At 36.7% G+C, this 27,873-nt stretch overlaps 1 protein-coding gene and 1 long non-coding RNA gene across 8 annotated transcripts in view; one reads left to right on the forward strand and one right to left on the reverse strand.

Annotated features, from left to right (window-relative positions):
• The window catches only part of LOC139970481 (uncharacterized), a 58,951-nt gene extending 50,380 nt beyond the window's left edge, over positions 1-8,571 (reverse strand). Inside the window, exon 1 of the long non-coding RNA XR_011794159.1 lies at positions 1,405-8,571. This is a non-coding gene — a long non-coding RNA (uncharacterized lncRNA). The remainder of the gene's footprint in view (positions 1-1,404) is intronic.
• Positions 1-27,873, forward strand: part of LOC139970471 (neuronal PAS domain-containing protein 3-like) — a 113,449-nt gene that overhangs the window by 35,304 nt on the left and 50,272 nt on the right. For 5 of the 7 annotated variants that reach the window (XM_071976219.1, XM_071976214.1, XM_071976218.1 and 2 more), the window contains 2 exons: positions 19,535-19,627; positions 24,074-24,351. In XM_071976219.1, coding sequence (XP_071832320.1) covers positions 19,535-19,627; positions 24,074-24,351 — 371 coding nt within the window. Of the gene's footprint in view, positions 1-9,220; positions 9,424-9,523; positions 9,799-19,534; positions 19,628-24,073; positions 24,352-27,873 lie in introns of those variants that run through there. The other 2 variants (XM_071976221.1, XM_071976220.1) reach the window with 2 other exon arrangements.

Genomic DNA, 27,873 nt, shown 5'->3' on the forward strand with positions numbered 1-27,873 from the left:
TGAGGTATGGCATGTGTTTTATAATGGAAACATTATACCGTATATGCTTTATAAGGGTTTAACGCTTCCATCCATGTTCTTCTTTTGTTGTTCCTTATAGTACAGCGCACATAAATATTCCCCACCATCCCCCACCCGACGCCCACTTCCACTTGCAATCACGCACACACACACACACAAAGTGCAAACCCACAGCAATATCGTATAACTTATCAATTGTGTTCATTTCATCACAATGGAATCTTCCAATCCCTGTACATATACTGGGCTAGCAACAAGTTTGATACAGCGATACCGGTTACGAGTCAGGTACACGTCTTCGTGCTTTCTCTAGGACCGATAAATTTTATTTGAAAATATATTGACATGTCATATTCCCTACTCCATGGAGCAGACGAATGTATAATTCCATACTTGTTGAATTATGTGTATAGAATTAAACACTTTCACAAATATCAAACACAATATCGATAAATGGAACCTTTACTTGTCAGTTTTTACCAGTATAGTATCATGTAATTACCATTGATTGGTAAGACTATATAGAAACCGTTGTGTCGTATGATGCTTTATGTGTAACGTGAAAAGTCACGAAAGGTAATTTCTGCTGGACGCCAGGGGCAAATTTGGCGTTTTAAATCCCACCAAATGACAATTGGACTTTTTACCCCTTTCATTCCCTAATGTTCAGCTCAGAGACGCCCAACTCCACTATTCGTACCCATATACACGGTCAATTGTCATATAAAAACACCTAAATTCGTAATTGGCGTTTTGCACCCGATTTGGCTGCTTATTTGGCCCGCTGCTTCAGAAAAAAAGGCAACCCCGTTGGACGGAATACAGTTTTATGTAAGGTGTAGTCAAATCACATTATTGTATAGAAGAATACACCCATGTATATGTTTGACATATGATGGCCTATGTTGTTGCAAATTTTGACCACCTTGTAGTGGGGGATGGAGGAGGGGCAGCATAATAGAATGGGATATCATGAAGCTAGAAACATTTTTTGTGTCTCCATTCGCTTTCCCATTTTATAATGAAAATTGGTAATAATTGAGAGAAATTGTAGAAAAATATAAATGGAATAATTACTTTGCTGAAGGTTATTCCAAGTTATTCCAAGACACTGAGGAGTGCGAAATTAGACAATTAGAAGGGTGGCAGTTAAAGTGGGTGGTCTGAACATGCGTAACCATTATTTGATTTTCTATGGTATGGGGGAGGGGGGGAGGTCGTGAGGTGAGGTGGTATTGACCACCTTTTTCATGAAAGTGCAACAATGGGGTTCCCTTATTATATTGTTACTTTCTATTTTACTCTACAGTTACACCTTTTCCTAATTTTAGGTATATACACTCAAGTGTGATGAATTAATGAAATGAAACGAAATGAACTTACTTGTAACAGCTCATCAACCATATAACCGTTAGCAGTGCTTTGTTAACAAATGCTGCAGTGTCGTAAAATATAACTGATCAAGCTTGATCATCTAACGGTTTGACTTTCCTTAACGTATAGTTGACTCACGGAACCGCCATGTTGATCACACGTAGCCTATACACTTTAAGACATACCGCATGATATTTAAGTCTATTTTCAGTTAAGTTAGGAACGACCCCCATTACGACATTGTATATTTATTTCTATTTATAAATACATCAGTCTTATAAATAATACAAACTATTGATTACTCATGCATATACTTTTAAGCCTCGTCAGGCATCTTTTCTCTTTCCTTTCCGTTAACTGTGATGAGTAATTAGATTTACGTCACAGTTTGTTTCTTACAAATGGTTTGTAGCTATTTTCGAACACGGAAACGAAATAACAATGGAAATATTATAGCCTAAATTAGAATGGGACTTTTCTCATGCTACGTCAGTTGTAATGTATAACTGTACTGTTACATAATTAATCAAGTGACTTATATTGACCAACAAACATATGCTGATTACTAAAAGTGAAAGCCACTAAAACCTACAAACAACATGTCACACTTGATATGCTTATAATATATATCACATACCCATGCACTACTGTAATCATTAAGCTCAGAAGGAAAAATACGGTACGATATTACGAAACATGATCATTTCACATTGATGTTTGCGTTTATTATTGTTACAACGTTAATTCGCATTGTTCTATCCAATTCTTCACAAAGTATATTTCCCAGTGTGTCTATACATCATATGTACACTGTATAAAATATATTCTGCATGGTTACAAGTGTATTCATACAGTTGAAACACTCCTGGTTTTAAACTGCTCACATTTATATGACGTGCGTATATTTTAAATTTCTTTTAATTAACTGGTTTTACTCGACATATCAATTCGCTACTATAAGGAGGCAAAATCGACTGCAATAGGTCAGAATGAACTGCACAATGTCATTATGTCATTCAAGAGTTTCTGGGATCCGGTCTTCATTTTTCGACCGATATTTTGAATGACTTTGCCGATATTCTCAAGGGACTGAAAAATGATGCAAAAACAAACATTTTTATATGTGGAATCATAATTTGATGCCACCATGAAACCTTGTGTAAACAGCTATTGTCCTAAAATTATGAGTTTCTAGCAAATATTTTAAAAGACTGTCAAAAACCACTTAAAAGTGTATTCCCATGTTGGTTAACGTTTTTGACCATTTTAGCATATCTAGCAATTTTCCATCGCCAAACGTCACCAAACATATTATATTTCTTGTGTATGCAACGTAACGCCTCCCAGTCATGTAGCTTAAAAATGAACAGAAAATGTTCGTTTGAAGCATTAGGGTCACGAGATTCTGAAACTGCAGTTTGTGTTGAATTCGTCATAATTTATTAATAACATACTTAAAGGCAAGATAAAGTGCCCCTTGAAAAGCATAAACTGCCAAAATTGCACCAGAAAATGATGAAATTATGCATAAACTTGAAAAGTTTACGAATTAAATTATAAAACATTAACATTGAACGCGTTTAGTGTTGTGAATGTTTCTAATATCGCTTGCTATAATAATCATGAGCTCAAACAGATGTAACAACGACACAAGCTGCAGGTTGAGTGTGTTCAAGTTTACGTATATCTGGAAATATCACATGGCTTGGTAACACATACAACATGCAGCTCTAGAAAATTTGTTATTTTGCCAAAATAAGGCCGAGGTTTATAACACTTTCAAAGCAATAACTATGTAGTCTAATCTTAGATTTTATTAGTTTACAAGTAATGGGGCTAAATACGATATTGTCTTTAACCGTGGATAATTATCAGCTATATATATGAAACAAATGGACACGAAGATATATTTTGACAGCGTTCATGCGAAATATCACGCTAGTTTTATAAACGAATCAGCATAACGGAGACCTACGAGGAAGTAGTACTATAACAGGTGAATGCACTTTAAGTATGTTTTGTAACGAGATTCCTAAATACGGGAAATGTTTGATAATTACCGCTGCGGTTTTTGTGTGGTTGAATCACTGCTGTTCGAATCTCCTACATGACAGTCTGGCTAAAATGTAAACTTTCCCGTGGCTGTCTATACGCGTGCGTGTATCGGTGCATGTTCGGCGACGGAGGGAACTTGTGCCAAACACAGTCAAAGAGGCACGTTCCCCGGGGGTGGGGTCCGGTCTGGTAGAGGGATAGACAACTATATAGTTCCTTGTATATCATGAACAGGCGCGAAGTCAGCCTCAGTTGTGACGTGAGGCAAGATGGCGTCCCCATTTTATGGTTCAGGGCATTTAAGTTGAATTAATTATTATTATATTGATTTGAGTTTCATAACACCATATACAGGCCTTACCCCTTTGATTGGCTGTGTAGTCGACAGACTGTCATGTAGGGGTGTGGGGGAACCTCCCCCCCCATGAACAATAAACTTGTAGACGTCAAATGGTGCATTGCGAGGCATATTTAAACTATCTAAGACTTTAATTACGGTCAATCGCATGATTAAGCTAACAATTACTGTGGAATTATTGATTGAGGTTCGAAAGTTGGGAGGGGGCTTAATAACTGTATTCATTTAGATATGTTTGTATTTTCTTCACGTTAATCTACGACTATTAATTTAACTATCGTGGATTTGAGTAGGCTGCTTTGATAACACCGTTGCTCACGGCGAAACATATGTGTATAAATCTGTGTAACTGTGGTGTAACATGAACACGGCGGCATAGTAACCTGCATTATATTATGTTCAACATAACGAAGACCATCACTATAGGAAATGTTAACAACTGTTTTCACAAATGCAATAAAGTTGTATGAGTAACTTTATTGGAACGATTAGACTGTCATGTATACATAGTTATTGCAATATGATTACTTTTAAGTGATACAGATAAACATTTCATATTAGAACACAGTTAAACATTTAGAAACATTTTATCACGCCCCAAAGACACGATGTTTTGTAATGACATCATATTATCCAAAGCACAGCCCTTACTACCTTCGTGTATTTGGCACTAATAAACACTTCACAAAATGTAAGACCTGGACACATTCATGTCAAGTTGATAACATTCTAGACCATGGTGGTAACATACAATAGGTGAACATTGTCGGCAAGAGTTCTTTTTAAAGTGGTAGACAGTAATAGATAGGAACCAATATTCTTATGATATGTTGATTTATATGACGTAATTGAAGTAATTTGAATTGATTTTTGCATGACTTCGCCTCCTTGGTCCACGGTGAAAGCAGCAACAGGGTCCCGATGCACTGATTGAAATGGGCCCACAAGAGAGCGTCCATATTCACTATACCCAACCGTGGTTTGGGCTGGAGTGAGTCATTTTGGATATTTCGCACCTCCGGATATGGCATGCATTCTTTCCTTAGTGTGAACAGGATTTCGTTTGAATTTCCATTCTGTTGGGTATCGGGAGATGACTTTTAGAACTGCTCGCACTGAACAGCAATTTTGGAATAAGAAATGAATATAAAAGCATCTGATATTTTAAGCCTGTCCTCCAATAGTATTACTAAAATATCAAGGCGTTTGATTCCGAAAATACAGTAAGCTTGGAGCAATCAAACAACTAAGTGCGATTGTAATTATGCCATGCTAAACCTACTGTTCCTGCATGTGTTCTGTTTTCTTAGAATATTCGATATCCCGGTTTTCGCTGTGGCCGACTTCCGGTTGTTTAGGCCCATCTGATGATTCCTAGGGGCCTAAACAGTTCAAACAGCATATGGCACCATTTGACGTTCTTTACAGGACTGACAGTATTTATGCTATTTTTTTGCTGAGCAATGGGCCCAGAGAACTTACACCAGGCCCGTTTGGCGTACTGAATGTACGTCTAATGTCGATATTATCCGCTTCTTCGGCCAGTATATGGTTGGCGGTCGGCCTCATCGGATGGGTAGTTATTGAAATCACCTGACCAGCATGGGACCCGTGTGAGGCCGCACCGGCCCATAGTTACACCACTGATTCTATACATATATAAAGTTATCAAATATATGTACGTTCTGGCTTGACCCATTTTTTTGCTTTAATATAACAAGTTATTATTGTAAATGTTATCTTACACGAAGTGGTTATTATTTGTTAATTGGAGTGAGATATTCAGATAATACGTTCATTTGTGTGTGATATACTCAAGGGCAGCCTACTGTGAAACCTATACACGTGTATCGTTAATCTTAAAGCAGCTGGGTGGATCAGTGGAATGTAATGTGTCAGTGCACTATACCAGGGCAGAGTGAATACATCCACGTTAAGATCCTTCGCGTGATCAGGATGGATGGTATATTTGAGCGTAGAAAGTTTGATCATAAATCAGGTTTAACTAAATCAATTATGCATACATACTAATTTGATATGATATCGAACGCTGCCATTTTATATATATAGGCCTAATAAAGCACAAACAACAGCATTTATAAACAAAAGGCAGTGCTATACATATAAAATACAATAGCCTATTCATAAACATAAATAATAAAACAAAAACGTGAAGGACTCATATGCACTTAAGCAGCGAAATCCCTTCATTAGGATTTAACCTTCATAATGTTTAATAACATGCACCCACTGTATTGATATGTCATTTACTTTTGACACTACACCGTATTTGACGTAAAACTGTGGTAATTTTTTTTTTTTTACATTTTAATGAAGGTAAATAATGGGCGTTCTGTAACCTATATCCAACCATTAAAGACGGTTGTATCACAAACGCGGTACGTATAACTACGGTAAGATATTCTACGTCAAAACTGGACCGTTAAGTTGCACAGTTTTCTTTCTTCATTTCTGTTGTTGCTGTTGGTAGGGCCGGACAGGGCATAAGCCAATGGGCGGGTATACCACCATATTATCAACTGGCCTGTTGGCGTTGTGCATGAGCTGTAACCAACCAAGTGACACATATTACTTGGGATGAGATATGTACTCGAGTTTTGATGTAGTTCTCTGGTCCCTATAGCTCAGTTGGCGAGATTTAATTGTGGTGCACATAACTCCCCCGATCTTACTCTCTCGTGATAATGCTTCTGGTGGGTATAAGGCCTTTCATAAAAAATCACTAGTGTAGGATTTGGGTGGTGGTGGGGTGGGGGGTGCTTGAAAAGTGATCTTCACCCACGGGACAGCAAACAAATTATCAGCTTCAGGATTCTAGAAAAGAGAAGGTGTTGTCACTGATTTGGGCTCCCATTTAGAGAGCGGAGTAGAGAAAATGAACGTCAAATGTTGCATATTCAGGCTATAAATTAGGTCTGTAAATAGGTCTCAATGCAAGAATGTGCTAATAAGTACATAGTACTTTAGGTAATTTGTGTGCAAGTCAAGCGAAGGGGGGGGGGGGGCGCTTTAAGCCACACACCCCTTGATCTGCGCCTGAATATTCAGGAGAATGTACATGCGGTTTTTAATTGTCAGGCAACCTTCCCCATCCCCCTAAGGTTCATAATGTTTGAAATATTGTGTAGAGTTTGAGATACAAAAATTCAACATTTTCAGGAAAATGCAGAACTTTGCAGTTAGTAGTTGTTGTAAAGTCAAAAGTTTAAGTCCAACTCTGAAGATAAACAGTAGAGACTAGTAAGTCGATTTTCGAGGGACAAGTCGAAATTTAAATATGAAAAAAGTCGCATTAACAAAAAAGAAGACGAAATTGTGAGGAAACAGTCAAATATTCGAGAAAAATGAAACATTCAGAGTTAAATAGTTGACATTTACAACGTCCCATCTTGGCCACTGTAGCATCTACAAAACTGAAGTTCGTGTGGCGAATATACCTGAAACCCTACCGATTGTTATAACAATATAAAGGAAGGCGTATTACTATGCAGTGTTGTTTCAGACAGACAGGCCTAACAAAACAAACCTTTCACAGATTCACTTTATATTTATCAGCTTTGGGAAAGATAGTTCATTCTTCTGATCTAATAAAGATTACATTCTTGCCATTCAAGAATCTTCATGTAAATGTGCGAATTTTGTCTCCAATAGGGGACAATAAGTCAACTAATTTGGCAGTGAGTCTACATAGCCCAATATGCAGCTGATCATGATATTGGTATCAATGGATAGAGAACTTGGGAGCAATGTGACGATGTTTATATAATGGTGAAGGTTGAAGAATTCCAGATTTTCCACAAAACACAACATAAATGGGTAAAAATAAGAAACAATGAGAAATTTTGTAATAGTTTTCTAATAAATCAGAATGATTCATTTTAGTAAAATAGTATTATCTTTACTTTGAGGAACCAGGCAGGATGGAGGGGTTACTCTACTAGAATGGGGACACATAATGGGTTCGGCCAATAGTTAGTACGGTATGTTATAATAAAAAAAAAGGCCATGATGGTGGGTATTGGAAGCCTTAACCAAGCAATTAAACCTCCGAGTAAGGATTTTTTTCATCACTGGTCGAATATTTTAGTCATACATTATTACGTAACACCGTAATCACAACATGGTTCCAGATTCGATGCAACGTGGGATGTAGTGACGGAGTGGCGGACCAAGTTGTTAATTTGGCTTTCGTGCCCACTCCATGCTCTGTCTTGGGTATCTTTAAAAAAATCTGATTTACATATTTTACATAAACCATGCACTGGCTGTCACGGACCTGGTAACGATTTGGAATTCGACCCGTGTCAGGACACTCACAGTGACGGAACGAGCCTCCGGGGCCAGGTTGTAAAGGAGGAATTCTATTAAAAAGCTTTTAAGTAGGCCTATATAAATATAACATTGGGCATTGTCATGTTATTTCAGGCCGTTTAAGTCTTATGTTTTAACAATGATTTGTGTGACTCCTGAGCTGTGACCTATATAGTGATTTGTTGTAGGTTTGATGCACATCGCATTGAGGAACCTCTTATGTCTCAAAAGTGTTTTACTTAAATCTAGCCTGTACTGTAGAATAATATGTATAGCTGTAGCCTAGTTGTGACTATGATGTAGCTCAGTATCATGATTGTGTGGGGCTGTAATATTTGTTACACTTTGTACATAATTCATTAGCTATTGTCTCCCATATTATTCCGGTTCTAATTATTGCGGCATAGCTCGAATCATCTGATACGGACGAAGAGAGGGCCCAGTGGGATGGGAGGGAGGGGCAAGTCCAGTCATGCAAATGTCATTCTCGGTGAGGTTTCCTACTAGGAGTGCCGCCCTTACTATACCCTGAGTCGGGGACACGCTAGCTACAACCACATGTCAGTGCATTGTTATGATGATGCACAGGCCTGTAGCCAAGAATTCTGAGTTGGGAGTTCCAAAAATTTAAGGAGGAACACAATATGTCATGTAAAAGGCTTGTTTTTTACACTTGCATGGTGGTGGCAAACTACGGACCTGCAGGTCATTCCCCTGTTCCTGCCGCTTTTCCCTGCCTATCCCCTTTCCTCTCAATTACCTCCTCTCCCTTTCCCTACCCTCCCTTTCCCTACCCGAGTACCTTCCCTTCTTCTCACATCCCCCGATCCTTCCCCCTCCCCTGGCAAATTTCCGCGTTCATCTGTCGACCTGTCTTACATGGTTAAATTTCATGGTTCCGCATCATTACATTTAGTATTCATGCCATGGTACTTGAGTCGCATGATAATCGACAGAAATTGGGAAATTAATCCCATAACGTGCAAGCACCGTTTTCGTGCTACGACCGTCAGTCTGGATTGGCAATTCACGTAACTCCCTCATAAAATACTGAGGGTCATCATCAAGGTGAAGGGTCTTCCTGTAGTTCCATTCATTCTTTAAGTTTAACCACACGACGAAGGTCAAACTCTTCTCGTACTACTGCTGCTGTTACTCGCCAGACGACACCATCATCCCTAACGTCTGTCCTCACAGGCGCACACTGTCAATAACCCACTCTGTACATCGGCGATTTATGTCACATTCGCATACATTCATGCGACACTTCATACTTGCAGAAGGTAAGGAAATAATGTGAATGAAAAACATGATTTGTCAATATAGCAAGCCTTCGCGTTGTTATCCTGCATACTGGCTTGACTGTACACACGCACAGCGTGCTGGTGGTGTACATTACATTTAACATTGTAGTTATTCACGTGTGTTGTATTTACAGCATAGACTTCCGTCAAAACAGACAGACCGTACGGGCTCGCAAAGAGAATACACCTGGAGTTGCGAGCCCTGGTCGTATTGAATCAAGAATAAATCTGTATTTATGACCACCGGTATTGTGGACGAGGATGAGAGAACAACTACCTGTTATATCTCATTGGGTTTGGTCGTGTTATAGTATGAAAAATGATGACCAATCATTTTATTCACCATATTCCAAGGTAGAGTATTTCTTACTACTGAAAGTAGGCCTAGGCACTGGTAGGTAGAACAGTGGGAAAAGCGGGTTGCCAAATAGTAAACTTGTGTAGCCGTAGATAGTGGAACGCCTGGACGTTCAACTTTTAAATGCCAGAGAAGAATCTGCATGAGTGAATGTTAAAATTGATTCACATTTATTTGGCAATTATGCAAGGTATAAGGCAGAAATCTAGATATGCCTAAGTCAATTGTACTTTACAGCTAAGCTTCAAGTTGAATACAGTTTAGTTGTTATAACAAGGATTGCAAATTCCTGCCAAACCAAATTTTCTCTAAATATTTGATGAACTTTGTTTCTTACCCAAGTATAGCTATAAACAGTGATGATCTACTAATGTAGTGTCAGGTGCATATTTTATCTCTTGTTTCCATCAGGAGAACAAATTTCAAAGTGTAATAGTGAAAGTGTTATCACTTTTTGTAACTCACAGAGAAACAGTGAACATCTTTATTTATGGTCATGTCCAGCACTGCAGTTCAAATTTCTTGACAATCTATGTAGCACCGTAGGCCTACCCTGGTCCGTCCCCCTCCCCCCTCTTTAGTCCACTGAAGGTGACTATTTATTGTATGTATTTCCACAGTGTGGGAACAAATTGTCTGTTTTCAATTAATCACTTTCAATGCTTCTACTACATATGGTATAATGATATGAAAATTAACATACATTTAGTTCAGATAACTTCATCAATGAAGATTTCGTCTTATGCTAAGCTTGTTTTATATAAGGATGAATATCATGGAAGAAAAGTCTGGATATATAATTTTCTTCGACTAATTTTACATGGAATGATTAAAATGAACATGGAAGTTGCAATTGTGTATGCTTATGTTGTTTCATCATGAATTCATTAGCAGTGTGTAGCAAAGTTTAAATGTAAAGTTCCTATTGTACTGTAGTTTACAGCTGGGCTGTCAACTTTAAATAAATCAATTTCTGGGTTTGGCAACTGGTTTACCGATCAGTGACTGGTTTCCATATTTCTTCTTTGCAGTTTTTGCACAGGCCTCTCAGGTTTTTAAAATGTGTAGGCAAAGTTTGGATTAAGTATACCTCTCTCAAGGATAGTCTTTGTGCTAGCAACATATCTTCCACTACACAAAAGTTTTCGACTATGCAGTATAAGCTAATTTAGTAAATGTTAAAGCCTATAGATTGGATATAGTACACATTTATAGTAGCAGTGAGACTATAGAGCTGTAATGTTGGTGTGTAAGTTTTTTGGGTGTGAATAAATATATTCATAATGATACTGTCATTGATAATCATCACACTTAGTAAATATTTGCTAGCTGCCTGATGAAGTACAGTGACAGCAATGACTACAGAAGTTACGGTATTCCACTTCCAGCCTTCTCGCAAATTTCTACATAGTGCTACAGTTGCATAAAGTGCTTACATTGCATGCAGGCAGTGTTTGCTAGTTACAGAGGTTTGCAAATACATTTTATGAGTAACATGAAAGCAACAGTCAGAAATTGCTTACTTACAGCAACATATTTTAGAATGTACCTGCCAAAGAAAGTAAGACCATGAAGTAAGGATTAATATATTATGATCAGCAGGCTATGACACAGTGGTATACTTATCAGTCAGTCCTACTGGCTGGCCATTCTGTAACTTTAAGTGTACATCAATGCTCTAGCTACTGTAAGTGGAATGATCTTACCCATGTTACACATTATTGTCAACGTTCTTGTGCTTTGACTTCAACTGATGTGAAAGTCTGAAAACTACATATGCAAATTCCATTTATAAATAAAGCATGGTTGGATGTTTTAGTATGTGGATCCATCTTATTGAGTGCGGGAGGCACAAAGTTCCTGTAGAGGTCGAAGGTCATTTGAGGTTAACATAGGCCAACATCTGAAAAACTTGTAAACACCTTGCTAACCTGGTAAGCTTACTGAGAAAAAGACAAGTATGGTATGATTATTGGTCAGTCCTACTGGCTGACCATTGGTAACTTTTAGTGTACATCAATGCTCCAGCTATGTGGACGGGTATTACCAAAGGTCAAAGGTCATTTGAGGTAGCCAGAGGTCATTCTGAAAACATTGTTTACACGATATCTCAAGATGGAAAACTTTGACGAATCTCATACTTGGTGTGTAGATGTTCTATATAAAGTAGAAGTACTCTGGTGCTTTTGGAGGATTTCAAATGTCATTGGAGGTCACCAAAGGTGAAAATGTGAGAAGCTTGTAAACACTTTAACTCCAGATAGAAGCTACATAACAAATTTTATACTTTGCACATGGATGCCCCATATTAAGTACAAAAAACCTATTGCTTTTGGTGGAGGTCAAAGGTCATCTGAGGTCACCAGAGGTCAAACACTAAAACGTTGTAAACACGATATCTCAAGATGGGAAGCATGAATACTTTTCATATGTAGCATGTGGATGTGACATATTGAGAATAATTTTTTTGTGGAGGTCAAAGGTAAAATGAGGTCACCAGACGTCAAACACTGAAGCTTGTAAACAGGATATCTCAAGATACAGTAGGAGGCATGGATACTTCTCATACTGATCATGTGGATGTGTTATATTGAGTAAGAGAACTCTGTTGTTTGTAGAGGTCAAAGGTCACCAGAGGTCGAATATTGAAAACCTTGTTAACACGATATCTCTAGTTAGCATGGATACTTTTCATACTTGGCATGTGGATGTGTTATATTGAATAGAACTCAATTGGTTTTGGTGGAGGTCAAATGTCATCTGGGTCAAAACTTTTAAATGTGGTAGAAATGGTAGAAATCATGGATACTTCTCATACATAGTATATGGATATGTCATATTGAGTACAAGAGTCCTGTTGTTTTTGGTGTTGGTCGAAGGTCATTTGAGGTCACCAGAGTTCAATCTTTGAAAACCATTAGACATGATATCTCAAGGTAGGAAACATGGATACTTCTCATACTTGGTCTGTGGATGTATCACATTGAGTACAAAACTCCTTTTGTTTTTGGTGGAGGTGTGTACTGCCACATGCAGTAGACTGACCTGTATCTATCATACCTCAATGCATTTTGCAGCCCGGTTTTGATTGTTTCCTTTTCAACTTTCACTACTTTCTTTTCCATGAATCCTCATAAAAATGTATATTACCTAACTTATCTTCTCTGGTTGTCTGATGGTGAGTAATCTTAAATTATTGTAATTGCTTGTGTAGTGTGTACATGACACAGTGTTAGAGAATGAACTGTGAAAAAATACTGGATAGATCTCCTGAGTCTAAAGATCAGGTTGAATGTGATAGCTTCCAATAATCTTTGTTTGCATTATAATTAACTGATACTTTATCAAAGTGTACTAAAGATTCGTTCATTCATTATCTTCAGTTTGTGTGACCTTTTTATTGTTGAACATTCATGTTAGTGCTGGTCTTATTAACCTGCATACGTTGAGCCACACTGAACATCTGTAAAAAAAATTATCAACTGAAAATGTGGTTTGAATTACTCATGGAAATAATACATGGATACATTCGAAAGATTTTTGTAATAACTGGAGGGCAGTGTTGCTAGAAGGTTCTTTGATAGGAAATAGTAGAATGAAACTGTTTTTTAGGGTAAGGGGTTGGGGAGATATAAGAAGTGTTTATGTCGGTTTGGGATTATAATGGGTTAATGTTTAAATGGGGCAAATTCAATTTCCAAATAAAATGACAACATACTCTCAGTCTTAGAAAGTGATTAAAAATAGGCAAACTTAGTGCATGTAGACCAAAATATTCACATACAGTACATGAACGATATCATGTGTAACATTTTCATATTTTTCACAATGTTGTTCACATGTGCAGTATCTACAGACTCGACCCAATAAAACTTACATTGTGTGCTCACAGAATAATGCAGGTGTCGTGTACAGTATGTTGCTCCACTTTGGGGTGCACACTCATAAATTTGCTACAAGGATAGCTCAATGAAGTGATGATCAGTCTACAACTTTCACTGTAACCTACTTTCACTGTAGGGGAGAGATAAATAATGGGTGATGTTGGATTCCAGGGCTTTCCTGCATGCCTCTGAAGAATAGAAGAAAAACAACTTGCAAGATATCCCATACTGGAATTAAAACATAAACAGAAGGTTTTTGAGCATTGATCTTGGTAAATTGATTATTCCATTCAATACCAAATCCCAAAGCAGTGCCATTAAGGTCCTTGATTAATGAAGTGTCATCAACATAATTTAAATATATTAAAACGGGAAAACTTACGATGAATGTGAAGTTGTATTTGCATGTGGTTATTGCTAGTAAGAACAAAATTCTTTCAAAGAAATTGTTTGAAGTCGATTACAAAAAATAAATTAGGTTATGGTAGTGTTCCAATACTGTAAAGTATAGGGAAGTTCTCTTTTTGACTATTAGTACAGTTGTGACTAGGAGTAATACAGTACTTCATGGACTTGATAATTGAAATTACAGTAAGGTTGCCAATGTCAAATACAAGCAACTAATGAAAAAAAGGAACCTGTTTTGTATGTATACAGTATTGAAATATTGACTTGACAACATATAACAGTATGTATTGTGATCCTTCAACATTGGATGTTAACAAATATAATATTTAATTTTATAATAGAAATCATGTTAAAGATTTGTTTAAATTATAAAAATGGACATTTAGTATACGTTGAAGCGTGAAATTGAAGGGAACTATGCAAGCAATGATATCAGTTTGTAAACCAGACCACCTGCTTTAAGCTGTCAGTCAACCAGATAAAGTACTAGTGCCTGATGGTCTTCAAGTCTACAGATGAGATCTTAATGAAGATTGTAAAAGATTGCAACACAAAGCAAGGTATTAATAATACAACATGAGTTACTTCAGGAAAGAATGAAATGTTTGGGTGAGATAGGAAAGTCCTTCATTTAAGAACTGCTAGCTAGAAGGGTAGATATTTGTGACTGTGAAACTGCTGGGAGTACTTTCCAATGAGGTAAAAGATAAGGACTGGAGGCATACAGTAGTTGTCCAAGTTTTTCCGTGTAGTAAAGAGGAGATGTGAGAACATATTTAGTCATAATTGCATTAACATGGTTGAGTAGCAACATTTCTTGTAGTGGACATTTTGTGTTTTGGGTATACATTCAAATTGGCATTTTGTTTTGCTATATATGTTTTGCTGTTTAACTATAACAATGCATAGCAATTTATGTGCAAATTTCACCAAGATACCAGAATAAAGTTCTGCCTTATTAAAAGGCCAAAAAGTAAATGTACATCTGAATTATTCCTATTGAATTTGATATTAAGGGATAAATCATGCACCATTTATATAATAATGAATAGTTTTGATAGCAGATCTGGATCTTCCAGGATACAGATAATATAGACAGTACAGTAATCAGAGAAATACTATATTTGTTGTCGTTTCATCTGAAGCTCCAATCACAATCATTTGAAATCCATGCATGATTTAGCTAAAGTTCTAATTTTAAAAGCTGAATGGTGCGATGTTATGCAAATATCCAGGTATGCAAACAATAATAGGCACTTCGTCAGACTATAAACTGTGATGTTGTCTTGAACACTACAACCTACCAGTTTAATCATGCCAGTGTTATCCTCTATATATCATGTCTCTATAACAATTTTGTGTATGTTTGCTATAACTTTCTTCACATGATTTAATGAAGACCACATTCTGATGAAAATGTTTTCTGTGCAAAGTTCAAACTTGTGGTTTAATTGTGTGGAATCTCTGCAGCATCATCACTTGCACGTAATGTGTGAAAGCTTAGAAATCATTTTTTGAATGGTAATCACTTTCTCACGGATTTGTGTACATTAGCCACACAGTTTGCTTATTAAATTGTTTTCTTGATAATACCTGTATTTTCCCCTGACAGATCATTAACTGACAACCTTTGGGCATGAGACTTTTAATGACTTCATTAAGAATTAATCAGTTTTCCCGTTTAATTGCAGCTTGACTGCTTTATCAAAGTCTTAATGTTTAATGAGTGCTAACTGGTAGGATTGATATAATTAGGAGCTGCAATTAGTAAATCAAATGTAAGTTGATGGTTGCTCAGAACCTGCCCTCATTTTGTTGGAAGGTTTGGAGATGTCAAAATGTAGGTGAAATCTGTAACAAATGACACATATTTTTGTTTCTTTGTAGGGGTTTATTAAATTTGTTAAAAGAGAATGGCCCTTTTTGTAGTACATCAATGTCCTGCAATGGCAGTAATTAAGGGACTGTATAGAGAAGTCCAGTCATTTCTTGTTGCCAACGAATGTCAGTGACAGACATCATTGGTCAGTCTGTCTCTGACAATAGAGTGAACACAAAAGTCCACACATATATGTATGACACACCATACAGTACAAAATTGTGAAAAAAGTGCCAAAGTACATGTTCTTTTTATTAAATAACTTTGCCATTGTAGTATATATATATGTTTACTATTTGGGAGCCACCATATAGTCCCAAGTTGTAGTTTTGATGCCTCAGTGGTCCCTCACAGGTAACCAAATTTGGATCAGAGTCTTGCCAGAGATAGAAGGGTGAACAAAGTTCAGTGTTCTTGCAGTGATCTGTAGGTTACATTTTAATGTCAGACCATGCTGGTTTCCAGAGAATTGAATTAATAGGCCATGTGGAGGGATCATATATACCCTGGGATTGGAGGTTCAAGACTTTAATAAAATATTGGTCTGACTCTTGTATTGTTGTCATTGCATCATTGTACAAATATCCCTGGACATATATAGGGTGAAACAGTTTCAGTGTAGAGCCCAGTGTGATATAAACAGAACTGTGTCTACAAGTTAGGATTTAAAGTTTAAATTTAGGATCATTATTGATTCTTGATGTCATAGCAAGGTTTCATAGCCTTGCTCCTTCCATGATCCTAAGCTATTGCACAGGTATAATGTGCATCAGATACATGATAAAGGTAAAGAGGTGAAAAAGGCTCTAGACTCGAGGACTTGAATATTGAATGAATAGGCCACCAGAAGTGTCAAAGAGGTCAACAACAGAGTTTTTTACTGCTGGTACCCTCCACATAGTCACATATTACCATGGATATACTGTATTAGAGGACTTCATTTTTCCTTCAGAGGCCATTATGAATGTTTGATATTTACATACTGTTATAAGTTGATGATCATCATTACATCATGGCCACATGAATGGTGATCCCCATTCAATCCCATACTGCTGTGGATCAGATTCTTGAGAAGGATCAATTGATGAATAGGGGTTCTAAGCTTCATTTTAAAACTTTGGGAGAGGGTGAGGAGGAGGCCCTTGAGAATGCAAAAGTGTAATTCCTAGATAAGAGGACTTACAGAGACTGGAATGCAGGGAGTGGAATGAAGGGATTGGGTTAATTAATGATCTGCTGCTTTTTTCGTGTCAGACCACATGTGCTGAATCTGTGGCACAGTCACAAGGACCCTAGAGCCCATTTGAATTGATAGTAGTCAGTCGACTGACCAAGGAGGTGAGAAGTGGGGGTGGAGAGAGGAATAGGAAGATGAGGGCAAAACTAATGTTTTGGTGGGAGGCTGAAGAGGACATGTTATGTCCTAACTAGATAGATTGATTGTGATCAGTGTGTTGTTGGATAGACAGATAGGAGGTGATCAGGAGGGATGGGTAGCTTGTGCCATTGAAATGAGTTTGGTAAAATGGTTTGGTGGTTAGAGTTTAAGAGGAAACCTGCACAGAACATTCTTAAGTAATTCAATTTAGGAAACTCCATTGTATGGTATATTCAATTCCCTGGTATATATTGAGAAATTGCAATGTCTGTGTTGTTGTACATTATCTTTTAATTCAATTTATTCATTCAAAAGGAAAATTTTGATTTGATCACTTTCCAAAATGTTGTCCTTGTCTAAAAGCTGCTTATTATTTGACTTCATTTAGTTTCAGTAAACAATAACGTTGGGTGTTTGTATTTACTTGGGTCATAGTGTAAAAAATGTGTTATCATTTTCAGTACAAACTTTATTTATAACTGTGAATGTTTGCCAGTAACAAATCGGCAGAGTATTGTTTCTGCTAATCATTTATCTTTACCAATTGAGTTAATAAAAGCCCTTGACTTTACTGGTGATAAACCCCAGAGATTTGGTTGTTGGGTTAAGTCAGATCCAGTCACTGATAACAGTAGCAAAGAATCTTCTACCCTGATTAGAAAAACAAAAGACAAATGAGAAGGAGAGAGAGAGGAGTGGGGAAGAATTGCAAAAAAAAAAAAAGGAGCCATATTTGGGCATAATACTAAATTGTAAAATTTTACTCAAAATTCCAAACTTTGATATGCATAAATTGTTACATGAAAGCTTTTACTTGCAAGAACTAGAAGATTTCTCTAAAACAGCAGTATCTTAAGTACTGGGTGTTCTGAGATATGATGGCCTTGAATACTAATATACAGATATTTCTATACATTGCACACATGGCACATGATCAATTCAAACAAACTTTTGAAAAAAGAGTCCCATCATGACTAACTTTGTGAAGTCATTTAAAATTCTTTTTATCCGACCTGTATTATTTGAAGCAGCAAATATGTAAGAGGATAGCAGTAATGACACCTCAAGCCCTGTCCCTGAAGCCAGCGTGAGATTTGTCACCTGCTTGAGACAATGCCGCATTGTCCCCCTCCCATCAGCCTTTTCAACAAACTTTTAGTCAACTTGGAGAGAAAGGAATTGTGGGTAGTGTTGACTTGGCCACTGTTACAGGAAATGCTTAAGATATGATCAGTATGTGACATATTGTAATATAATTTCTTGCTTCCAGCAGAGGCATGTCAATTTAGTTTAAGCTCCAACAAACATTTAGTTGCCTAAGCTATTAGTCCTCTGCAGTTCATTTAGCAAGATGCTGGCCAATCATGACACAAACGGTCTTAGTTGAGAGGAAAGACCCCATGAACTCAACAAGAACTCATTAGCAATTTGTTTACCGAGAGAGCATACCAGCTATGTGGATGCTGTTCCTGAACCATGCAGTAATGTTTCATTAAATGGTTTGGCGATAAAACTCTGTTGTGGAACTTTTAAAGATAAGGACTCAATCAAATGTAACAATTCTTTAATTGACCCTTGAGCAGGTGATGCAGCCAATAATTGGATTTGATGTTTCAATCAAATTTTGTAACGTCAGTGCTAATTTTGTGTAAACAGGGTTCTGTCGCATACCATTTGTGCAGAATCGGTTTGTTTTTGTGGAGCACCAGATGATCTTTGACTGTATTTACCCCCTGGTAGAAAGGACCGATGGGAGGTATTCTGTGCGATCAACCATACACTGAAAGTAGGCGTGGGTCATGGTGACACAGTTTCTAGAACCTTCACTTCTCGACATTGCATCTTCCCATTAGTTGGATATGCATTCTTGCAACTTGGAAAAGTTTTAATGCTATTTCTGATGAGTTGGATGTTTGTGCACGAAGAAAGTTGTGTTGCATAAATGGTACAGTTCATATACTAGCTTGCTACATCGTAGTAAAGGGATTGAGTTTATCACGATTGCTTGCCCTTAAATATGCTAGGAACGGAACCAAAATAGTCACTGATGCTATTAACATTTAAATCTACCCACGCAGAGGTTCTATGACGAAATCATTGAGTAGCCTCATTTGAGTGTTTATCAACATTATTATGTTCCAGTTGCTAGGTAACTTGACAACTGTTAATTTTGATTTCCACAGTTCCCTTCATCCTATGCCCGGTGCTGGTTACGGTAGCGTTGATGTTCTCACACCACAGTATGATGGGGAATCTTGGAGTGCTCGAAATGCAAGGTTTGGCCTTCCATGATTTGGTTTGTGTTGTCTTAAAATATAGGACTACTTTGGGTAACTGCACTGCAAGCTCAGATATTTAAATGGTGTCTAAATACATTAAAAGCTTTTCATGCTTGGTGTTGAAATCAAATGTGATGCTCTCTATCGAATGATATCTCAGCAGTGTCATGACAGATATTATTTAAACAGCTCTCCACGAGAAGCAGAGGTGTCTGAAAATAACTTCTAGATTTAACTCTCATCAAAGATTCCATATATATGCCGACAGATACCATTGGCAGTAAATTGCCGGAATGCCCTTCCAGTTTGCTGCCCTGCTTTTGGTGGAGTTTAATTTGTTTGCCACAAGCATCTCTAAAACATTCTAAAGCAGAAGGTCATAGTTGAGTTTGCATCTCCCTTTACTCTCCACACTGTCTGATCAACTTTTGACGTCCTCTTACGGGTGGTGGCTTCTTACAGGACAGCAAAAGTGATGGGGGTTTAGTTTAGGCTCAAGGTCACAACATGGTAGGGAAGAAATGAGAGAGAAACAGTTTTAAGTCCATAGAAATGGTTTTGACATGAAAGATGTAAAATCCAGGTCAGTTTGTAAAAGTTTGCAGAATTCTTTTTCAGATTGAAATACAGATTTACAGCAAGTTGCAAATAGAAAGATGGAACATAGTTTTTTGCATTACTTTTATTTTAAAGAAATGAAGACTTCCAAGCCAAAAAAGAGTAAATATACAGGTATGCTTCTGTTAAGGTGCAATGCATAATCACAAGTGCCTGTGATGAGCTTGCAATTTGAGAATAATATTTCTTGATTCCAATACTCTAGAGAATTGGGTATCAGATCTAAGCATCATAAATAATATAAGCTATTAGGACTTTGTATACAGCAGGAGAGCATCAAGTATGATAATTATTACAGTTTGTAAAATTTTACACTGATCAGGTGTTATCTTATCCAACTTTTAACATGGCTAAAGCAAATTGACAGCGTACCTTATGGGTAGTATTATGGTTAAGCTGAATTTCACTCGCATAGGAAACCTTGGATCGTATTATACATGATAGTAGCAATTGGTAAATCAAAAACATGAAAGTGCAGAAATGTTGTCAATAGTAGGCTTGTTTAGGCTGCTTTCAAAAGGAGATGAGAAAACTTTTCATTAATATTATAATTAATTTATAATTTAATGCAGTCCTTTGCGTTGGTTTTGCTAAGTCTCTCAAACGTCCTCGCAGTGCTATACTAGTATAATAATACCATATAGCAATGCAGGTACTGCAGGTGGAGTACTTAACAAGCAATTCAGAAAAAAAAGTTAACACTGCTGAAAATTGTCCTTTTTGCATAATAATTATGCGAAATGGTAAGTCTAAGCCACTCTGTCTGAAATTCATAAGGTGCATTCTTTGATTGGGTAAAACTTGCCAGAAATAGACCTGACTAAATTATTCTTAAATTATTGAGTAAAACTTGCAAGGAATAGGTGAGTAAGTTATGCAAGAAGGTCGCTCTTTAAGTAGATGGTCTGTTATCAGCTGGTGTGGTTCTACTTTACTATGGCAGATACAGCATTGAATGTACAGTAGCAATGAGATGTATCATGCATCCAGCTGGTATGGTACCTTCATACTGCAGATGATTTAGCATTGAATGTAGCCCTAAGATGGGACATGCATCCAGCTGATGGGAATACAATGTCTGAGATCTCTCTCCATCAAGCCTTGACAGCCAGAGAACGTTGTACTGAGAGCATGTGTGTTACAATATTATCCCTTAGTCTATAAATCATTTATTTTTACATATCATATGATGAGAGGGAAGATGCTTCACTACAAACTGCATCCAAGCCAAACCATAGCAGTGAAAATCCAACCAAGATTCATACTCCAAATACTACTACAAGTCAAAGCTTGTGTACTCACTGTGAGAGTTTAAGTGATTGTTGGTTTTAAAGTGATACCTTAATGCCAAGAAAAACCTTAATACCTTAATATGCCCAAAAAATGGTTATAGCCAGACTTTTATTACAGAGAGAATTTGCAAGCTTTTTCTCCTTGAAAAAAGAAGTCATTTGATTAATGTTGTCCTTCAGAATATTTGGGAACATTTTATTGGATAACTATTATCTTAAAAGTACTTTTAGGAAATGTTGGCATTATTTAGTAGAGCTACACAAACTTGAGGTGCCTATACTGTTGTAATGGTCAATTTGGAACAAACAGAAGTTTGCCAATGAAGTCTCACAGACCCACCCCTACTCTGCAATTTGAAAGCAATTTTAATTAAATTTAAATTTCATGTCATAGATTAAACATTCTTCTAGAGCAGGATGATCTTAGGATAACAAAGTCTGTGCTCCAGCAATTGAGCTGCACTATCCATGTACAGTAGGTAAACTGGGGTTTAAAATTTATGGTACGTATAGATCTAGCTAGCTCCAGATGTGCATAATCCAGACAAATGCTAAGCTACTGATAACTATGTTTTTGCAAAATATTTTACCACTTGGATGAGCATTTGGATGATATAAATATCACCAGCAAGCAATATTTACTTTGTAAATATTGGTAAGTTTGGGGATTTCTAACCAAACTTCACAACATTGCAATCAAAATATTTGGCTGTGACTTTCGTTAAACAGTCAATGACAATTTCAGCGGAAATGCTTTGTATGTCCGACATATATTTATTTGTGTAAACATGTAATTATTTTAGGTTAATTCAAGTTCATTAATAGGAGAGACCTGCACAAATAACATGGTTTATTGACATTTATAAAGTAATCCAAGAAACACTTTATTAAGATGAGAATAGAAAGAATAATAATTGAAGAATAAATCATGACTGTAAAAGAATTACTCTTCCATTGGGATTCGTTGTCACATGTAAATAAATGTGAATACGAAGAGGTTAAACACAGAGAAGGAAGTTTTGTGGAATGGTAGGAAATGCTAAAGGATTTAGAAGTCATGGGGTCATTTCCTTTGAAGTTTCTTCTTCTTCTTCAGGTACAGTAGCATTACTGAAACATATAGTAGTTAAGTACTGGAAGTCAGGTATCATCTGATCATGGTTGCCAGATCATGTTGCTAACCTCCAGTATGACTGAGAAAGGCTTTCATTTGGCTGTGTTGTTGACTCCGCTCTCTGTCAGATGAAGCTATGCTCTTCAATATGAAGACTTTCAGATCAAATGATTGCTGTTAAAGAAAGGCAAATACAAATTTGCATAAAACCCCAAATAAGTCTCAATTAACCTGAATTTTTAGGAAATAACTGGACCATGTCAATAGCACTGTCCTCTCTGTAGGAATATTGTTCAAGGGGGAGTCTGAACCATGGCGAGTTTGGAGTCATCAGTCACAAGTCGTTAGCAAACAGTAGAGGAGAGAATGGCGGTAAGCTAATACTGTCTTGCATTGTTTGACAAGCTTTTAGACATCTGTCAAAATGGACAGTACTCTTACTCACAGGAAGAAAATTCATCCTTAAATGGATGCCCCCTTACAAGTTTTACTTGTTAACTTGGACAGGACTGAAGAACATGTTAATACTTTAATTGGGCAAGTTTATCTTTTGAAACTGAACTGCTAGGAGAAAGTAATTTTTTGGCTTTCCTTCCAAAGTGGAGTGGATGTGATGAATCAAACCCTGAATTGCATTTATGCTTTGACAAAAGACAGAGATAATATGATGAAATAAATGCAACAGTTTGCTGGTTTGGCAGATTATTAAGGTCAAGTTATTAAAGAGAATAAAGTTTTAATTGGAGAGCTATATATATGTCCTGAAATAGACAAATTGTAAATAATAAACTTTCATGTCAGGTGTTTGCGATTTGCAAAGACTCACTCCACACAAAATAGGGGATAATTAATTAAAAATCAAATAACAATACTTACTATCATTTTTCTGTGCATTGATTACTCATATGCAATTTACTGGCAGGGATTAATATAAGATGTCAATGATAAATTAAACAATATTAAACTTTGCTGAGAGGTATGTTTATTTAAGGAAATAAAAAGGACTTTCCACCCCAAATGTGTGTATTGCTTCTCAAAAGTAATTGCTTTTGAAAAGTGTAACTACAGGTACTAAACCAAAAGCATTTATTTCTGGCAAGAGAAGCTTTGCAAAGAAAATAAAAATGAAACAAGAAACTGAAGAAAATGCTGATATTACAGCATTGTCTGTTAGGAAAATAGGAACTGAAAAAAAAATTAAAAAAAGTTGTCCCCCAAGTAAGATGGTTTTGGTATATAATGGAAGTATCTAGTGTAATGATTGTTATAAAGCTCAGTGATTGATCTAGCAACAATCCTAAAATCCACAAAAAAATGGTTGAACTTTAAATCCTTCTGACTATGTAGTCTTAGACTTAGTGACTCTTCATGATCATAATATGTTTTTTTTTTTTCCCCCTATTGTCAAATTGTAACCAGATTGTTGGCGATACGTAAGGAACGTTCCAGAGATGCTGCAAGATCAAGGCGAGGAAAGGAGAATTTTGAATTTTATGAGCTGGCAAAGCTTCTCCCTCTTCCGGCAGCTATCACCAGCCAGCTGGACAAAGCTTCGATTATTCGACTAAGCATCAGTTACTTACGGATGAGGGACTTTGCACTCCAGGGTGACCCAGTTTGGCATCAGTCTCAGCCCTCCTCTTACGGCTCCAACAACACACCTAGAATCAGCAGATCTTCCACTTGTCTTAATCAAGGTACAGTATTATTAGTCTCAGAAAACCTAATTACCTCAAAATGTAGAATGCTGCAAAAAGTTGATCAAAATGACCTTCGTGGAAATGAATTATTCCCATATATTGAGGAGGATTACTATAATAAAGTGAATGACTTGATGAGGAAAAGTGTTTTGTTGACGGCAGTGAAATTTTACTGAAGTTTGAAGAAGATTGTCCGTTTGACATTTGTTGACTTGTATGTTCCATGACAGTACAGATGGCCTAGCTTTCATCAAATGACTCACTTTGACTTCTGACAATATATTGGAAACAATTTACAGTAATAATTTCTTCACTTCAAGTTGAAGTTCTGAACATCATGCCTTTTGAAACGTTTTTTCTTATTCACACTGTATAAAATTCAGGAGAAAATGAAACCCTCTTTTTTTTCTCTGTCTCTGAACACCAGTGCGTCAAATCGGCAAGCCAGTGCGTCAAATCGGCAAGCCAGTGCGTCAAAATCGCGTCATAGCGGCTTAGCGGCAACACTGCATACAACCCCTTCAGCCACTGATGATTGTACAATATAACAATGTTCAGCTCCATTGGCCATTACATTCTGTATTTGTAATATGCCTGCTCATACAACCACTTCAGCCACTGATGATTGTACAATATAACAATGTTCATGCCAACATGTTGCTAAAACCAGAAGCAACAGTCTCCCTACAGGTGTGAAAATACAGTCACATGGATTCACCATTAAGCCATGCTCCCCAAACTTTGAGGTATGACCCAAAAGTGGGTAATGTGATCAATTTTGGGTGCATCATGGGGTTTTTCTAACCATGTGGCAAATAGCTGACGATCGTTATTGGACCTTGTCGATGGAAATACTGTGAAATCATATTTTTTGTACATCAAGTCCATAATCCAACGTTCTATAAACACAACTCTATCATGACCTAAAATGCATCTAAGGCAATGTGAGGTGTAAACGTGTTTTACATTTAGCAAGATCTCTCCCTACAACATGAGATGTTATGAAACTCACCTATGCCTTCAATGATGCCCTTTTGTTGCAAGTTGAAACTTTTACTGTATCAATTGTAGAAGTATGGACACTCATTCTCAATTAACATTAATTGTTATATTCAAAAAGTTGCTTTCATTTGTTTATACCTGAAGTACCTACTTCCATATTAAATTCTCTGAGACCAACGAATCAGGATTGGGTAATTGTGTTAGCAAACAGGATAAGACCTTGGAGATTATCAAATGATTATCGTCCATCTTTAAAGTCAGAACCGCTACTCAAAACAAACACACCTTCAATATTTGGTTATAAATAACCACTGTTGTCTTCTAAGGAACTAAGTTTGGTTTTAGCAGAGTGGTTCCTGCACTCTTTGTTAGAATTCAGAGATAATTAATAGAAGAATGGAGGAAATGGATTCTTTACATGATTCTTTTCAACTACTTGATTTGAGGCTATGATATTTTTATAGATTATTTGAAGAATCATGCAAAGGAAATACTGAAGGTAGTCAGCACTTCTTGGATATAAGAGGACTATCAGTTATGTGTCAGTGTGGGCTTATATTGGAGCACCCTTGGCTCAATACCCTCCCCCAGTCATCCACCCGCTCAATCCACAAAATAGTAGAACCACATATTAAAGCTCCTTTACAGCTACTGATCGTGGCTGAAAGCTTTGGACAAAGGTAGTTTGACATGTTCTTTTAAATACAGTACACAGGTGAGTATATATCACAGCTGATTTCAAGTGCTTTACTTGGTCTTTCCTGGGCTAGTATCATAAAATAACTTCAGTATCATCTATACTTCCCATCTCAAATCCTTCTTGGTACCGTTTTTCTCATATGATGCAACACAATTTTGATGGACTTTCTCCATCCTCGCATTATTATGATGGTGAAAGACAATGCTACACACACACATACATACTTCGTTTTTTTTAGGGGGCAGGTCACATTAGACACTGACTATAAGCGTTAGAAATTTCCAAACAATTATTTATTGGGAAAAGACTAAAAAAGAGAACATCATAGCTTAACCCTAAACATGCATAAGACCTGAATCTGTTATAGCATAAAGTGACATTAAATGGTAACATTAGTACTGTATTCATTGTTTTCCACTTCAGGCTGGATATTTTAATATACATGGCTTTCCATAGGAATAATTGTGAATGAGGTTTCACATTTTGACAAGTGTTTAATGATTTATCTCAGATCAGTTATTGATTTTTTCCAGATGAAAAGCTTTTATGGGTCTGTTGTGTCAAATTGTTTGGAGAAGGCTATCGAGTTCATCAGAGTTTGACCTTACCCTACATATTTAGCTGGCGTCCGAGCAAAGTTTACGATAGGGGCACTACTGCTGCCAGTGCAGTTTACATAACCTAAATTTGAATCCTCTTCCAAACATTTTTTCCCTAAAAACAGACAAAGATTGGTAGAATTAGTAAAAGCTAATTATACAGCAGTGTTCGCAAAATGGGCTTGGGAGACCTCATTTGCATATTCATGAGCATGGAAGTACCGAAACACGAGAGATATCAGCTGCTGACGGATGATGGGAGACAGGTGCATCTCACGTTGCCCTAAGAGGCGAAGAGACCGGCCTCTCTCTTAAATTCAGTAGACCTAATTCATAACATGGAAGCCTGAAGGGGTACATCAGTCGTACCTCCTAGCTGATACCTAGGATGTAGTATCATTTAAAAAAAGGGAGGATAAAATAATATGTAAATAAAGCTGACAGCTGATAAACTTTAGCTGTTGTCTTTAACCAAGAGGTATGATATCTTAGGGGGTGAATCAAACATCAGAGGAAATCTTGTGGAATGTAGTCCTAACAAAAATAAAAGAAAAGAAAAATGTATATATTTCTTCGATTCTCTTTGGTGGAGGCAAATAATTCCCATTTAAAAGGAGAAGATTTGATGCACATTGTAAAGTATATCAATACAAAAATAGTCAACTGAAGTCTTGGATCTTGTTTAATTGGTTTGCAGTGATGTTGTTAATGATCTAATGGCTAATAAATAGGATTTTGCATTCAAAAGGTTCTGCACCAATAGGCCTACTCGTATATTGTCAAATAGGTACATTTGCTATAAAAGGGAATAAATTACTGTTCAAATTTTGTCTAGCAGTTTTGAAGGCTTATAAAACAGTACAATTAATTCTGTGTAAAAAAGGACAATTAATTCTGTGTAAAAAAGGACTATTACTTCTGTGTAAAAAAGTACTATTACTTCTGTGTAAAAAGTACTATTAAATCTGTGTAAAAAAGTACTACAGTATTAATTCTGTGTAAAAAAGTACTATTAATTCTGTGTAAAAAAGTACTATTAATTCTGTGTTAAAAAGTACTATTAATTTGTGTAAAAAAGTACTATTAATTCTGTGTAAAAAAAGGACTATTAATTCTGTGTAAAAGAAGAAAACTGCTATACATCTTTGGACTTGCATAGCAGTTTGACCATATTTCATTAAATTTTGCAATGCAATACATGATAAATATTTACCTGTA

This window comes from Apostichopus japonicus, chromosome 8 (assembly GCF_037975245.1).
Source record: "Apostichopus japonicus isolate 1M-3 chromosome 8, ASM3797524v1, whole genome shotgun sequence".
NCBI classification, from domain to species: Eukaryota; Metazoa; Echinodermata; class Holothuroidea; order Aspidochirotida; family Stichopodidae; genus Apostichopus; species Apostichopus japonicus.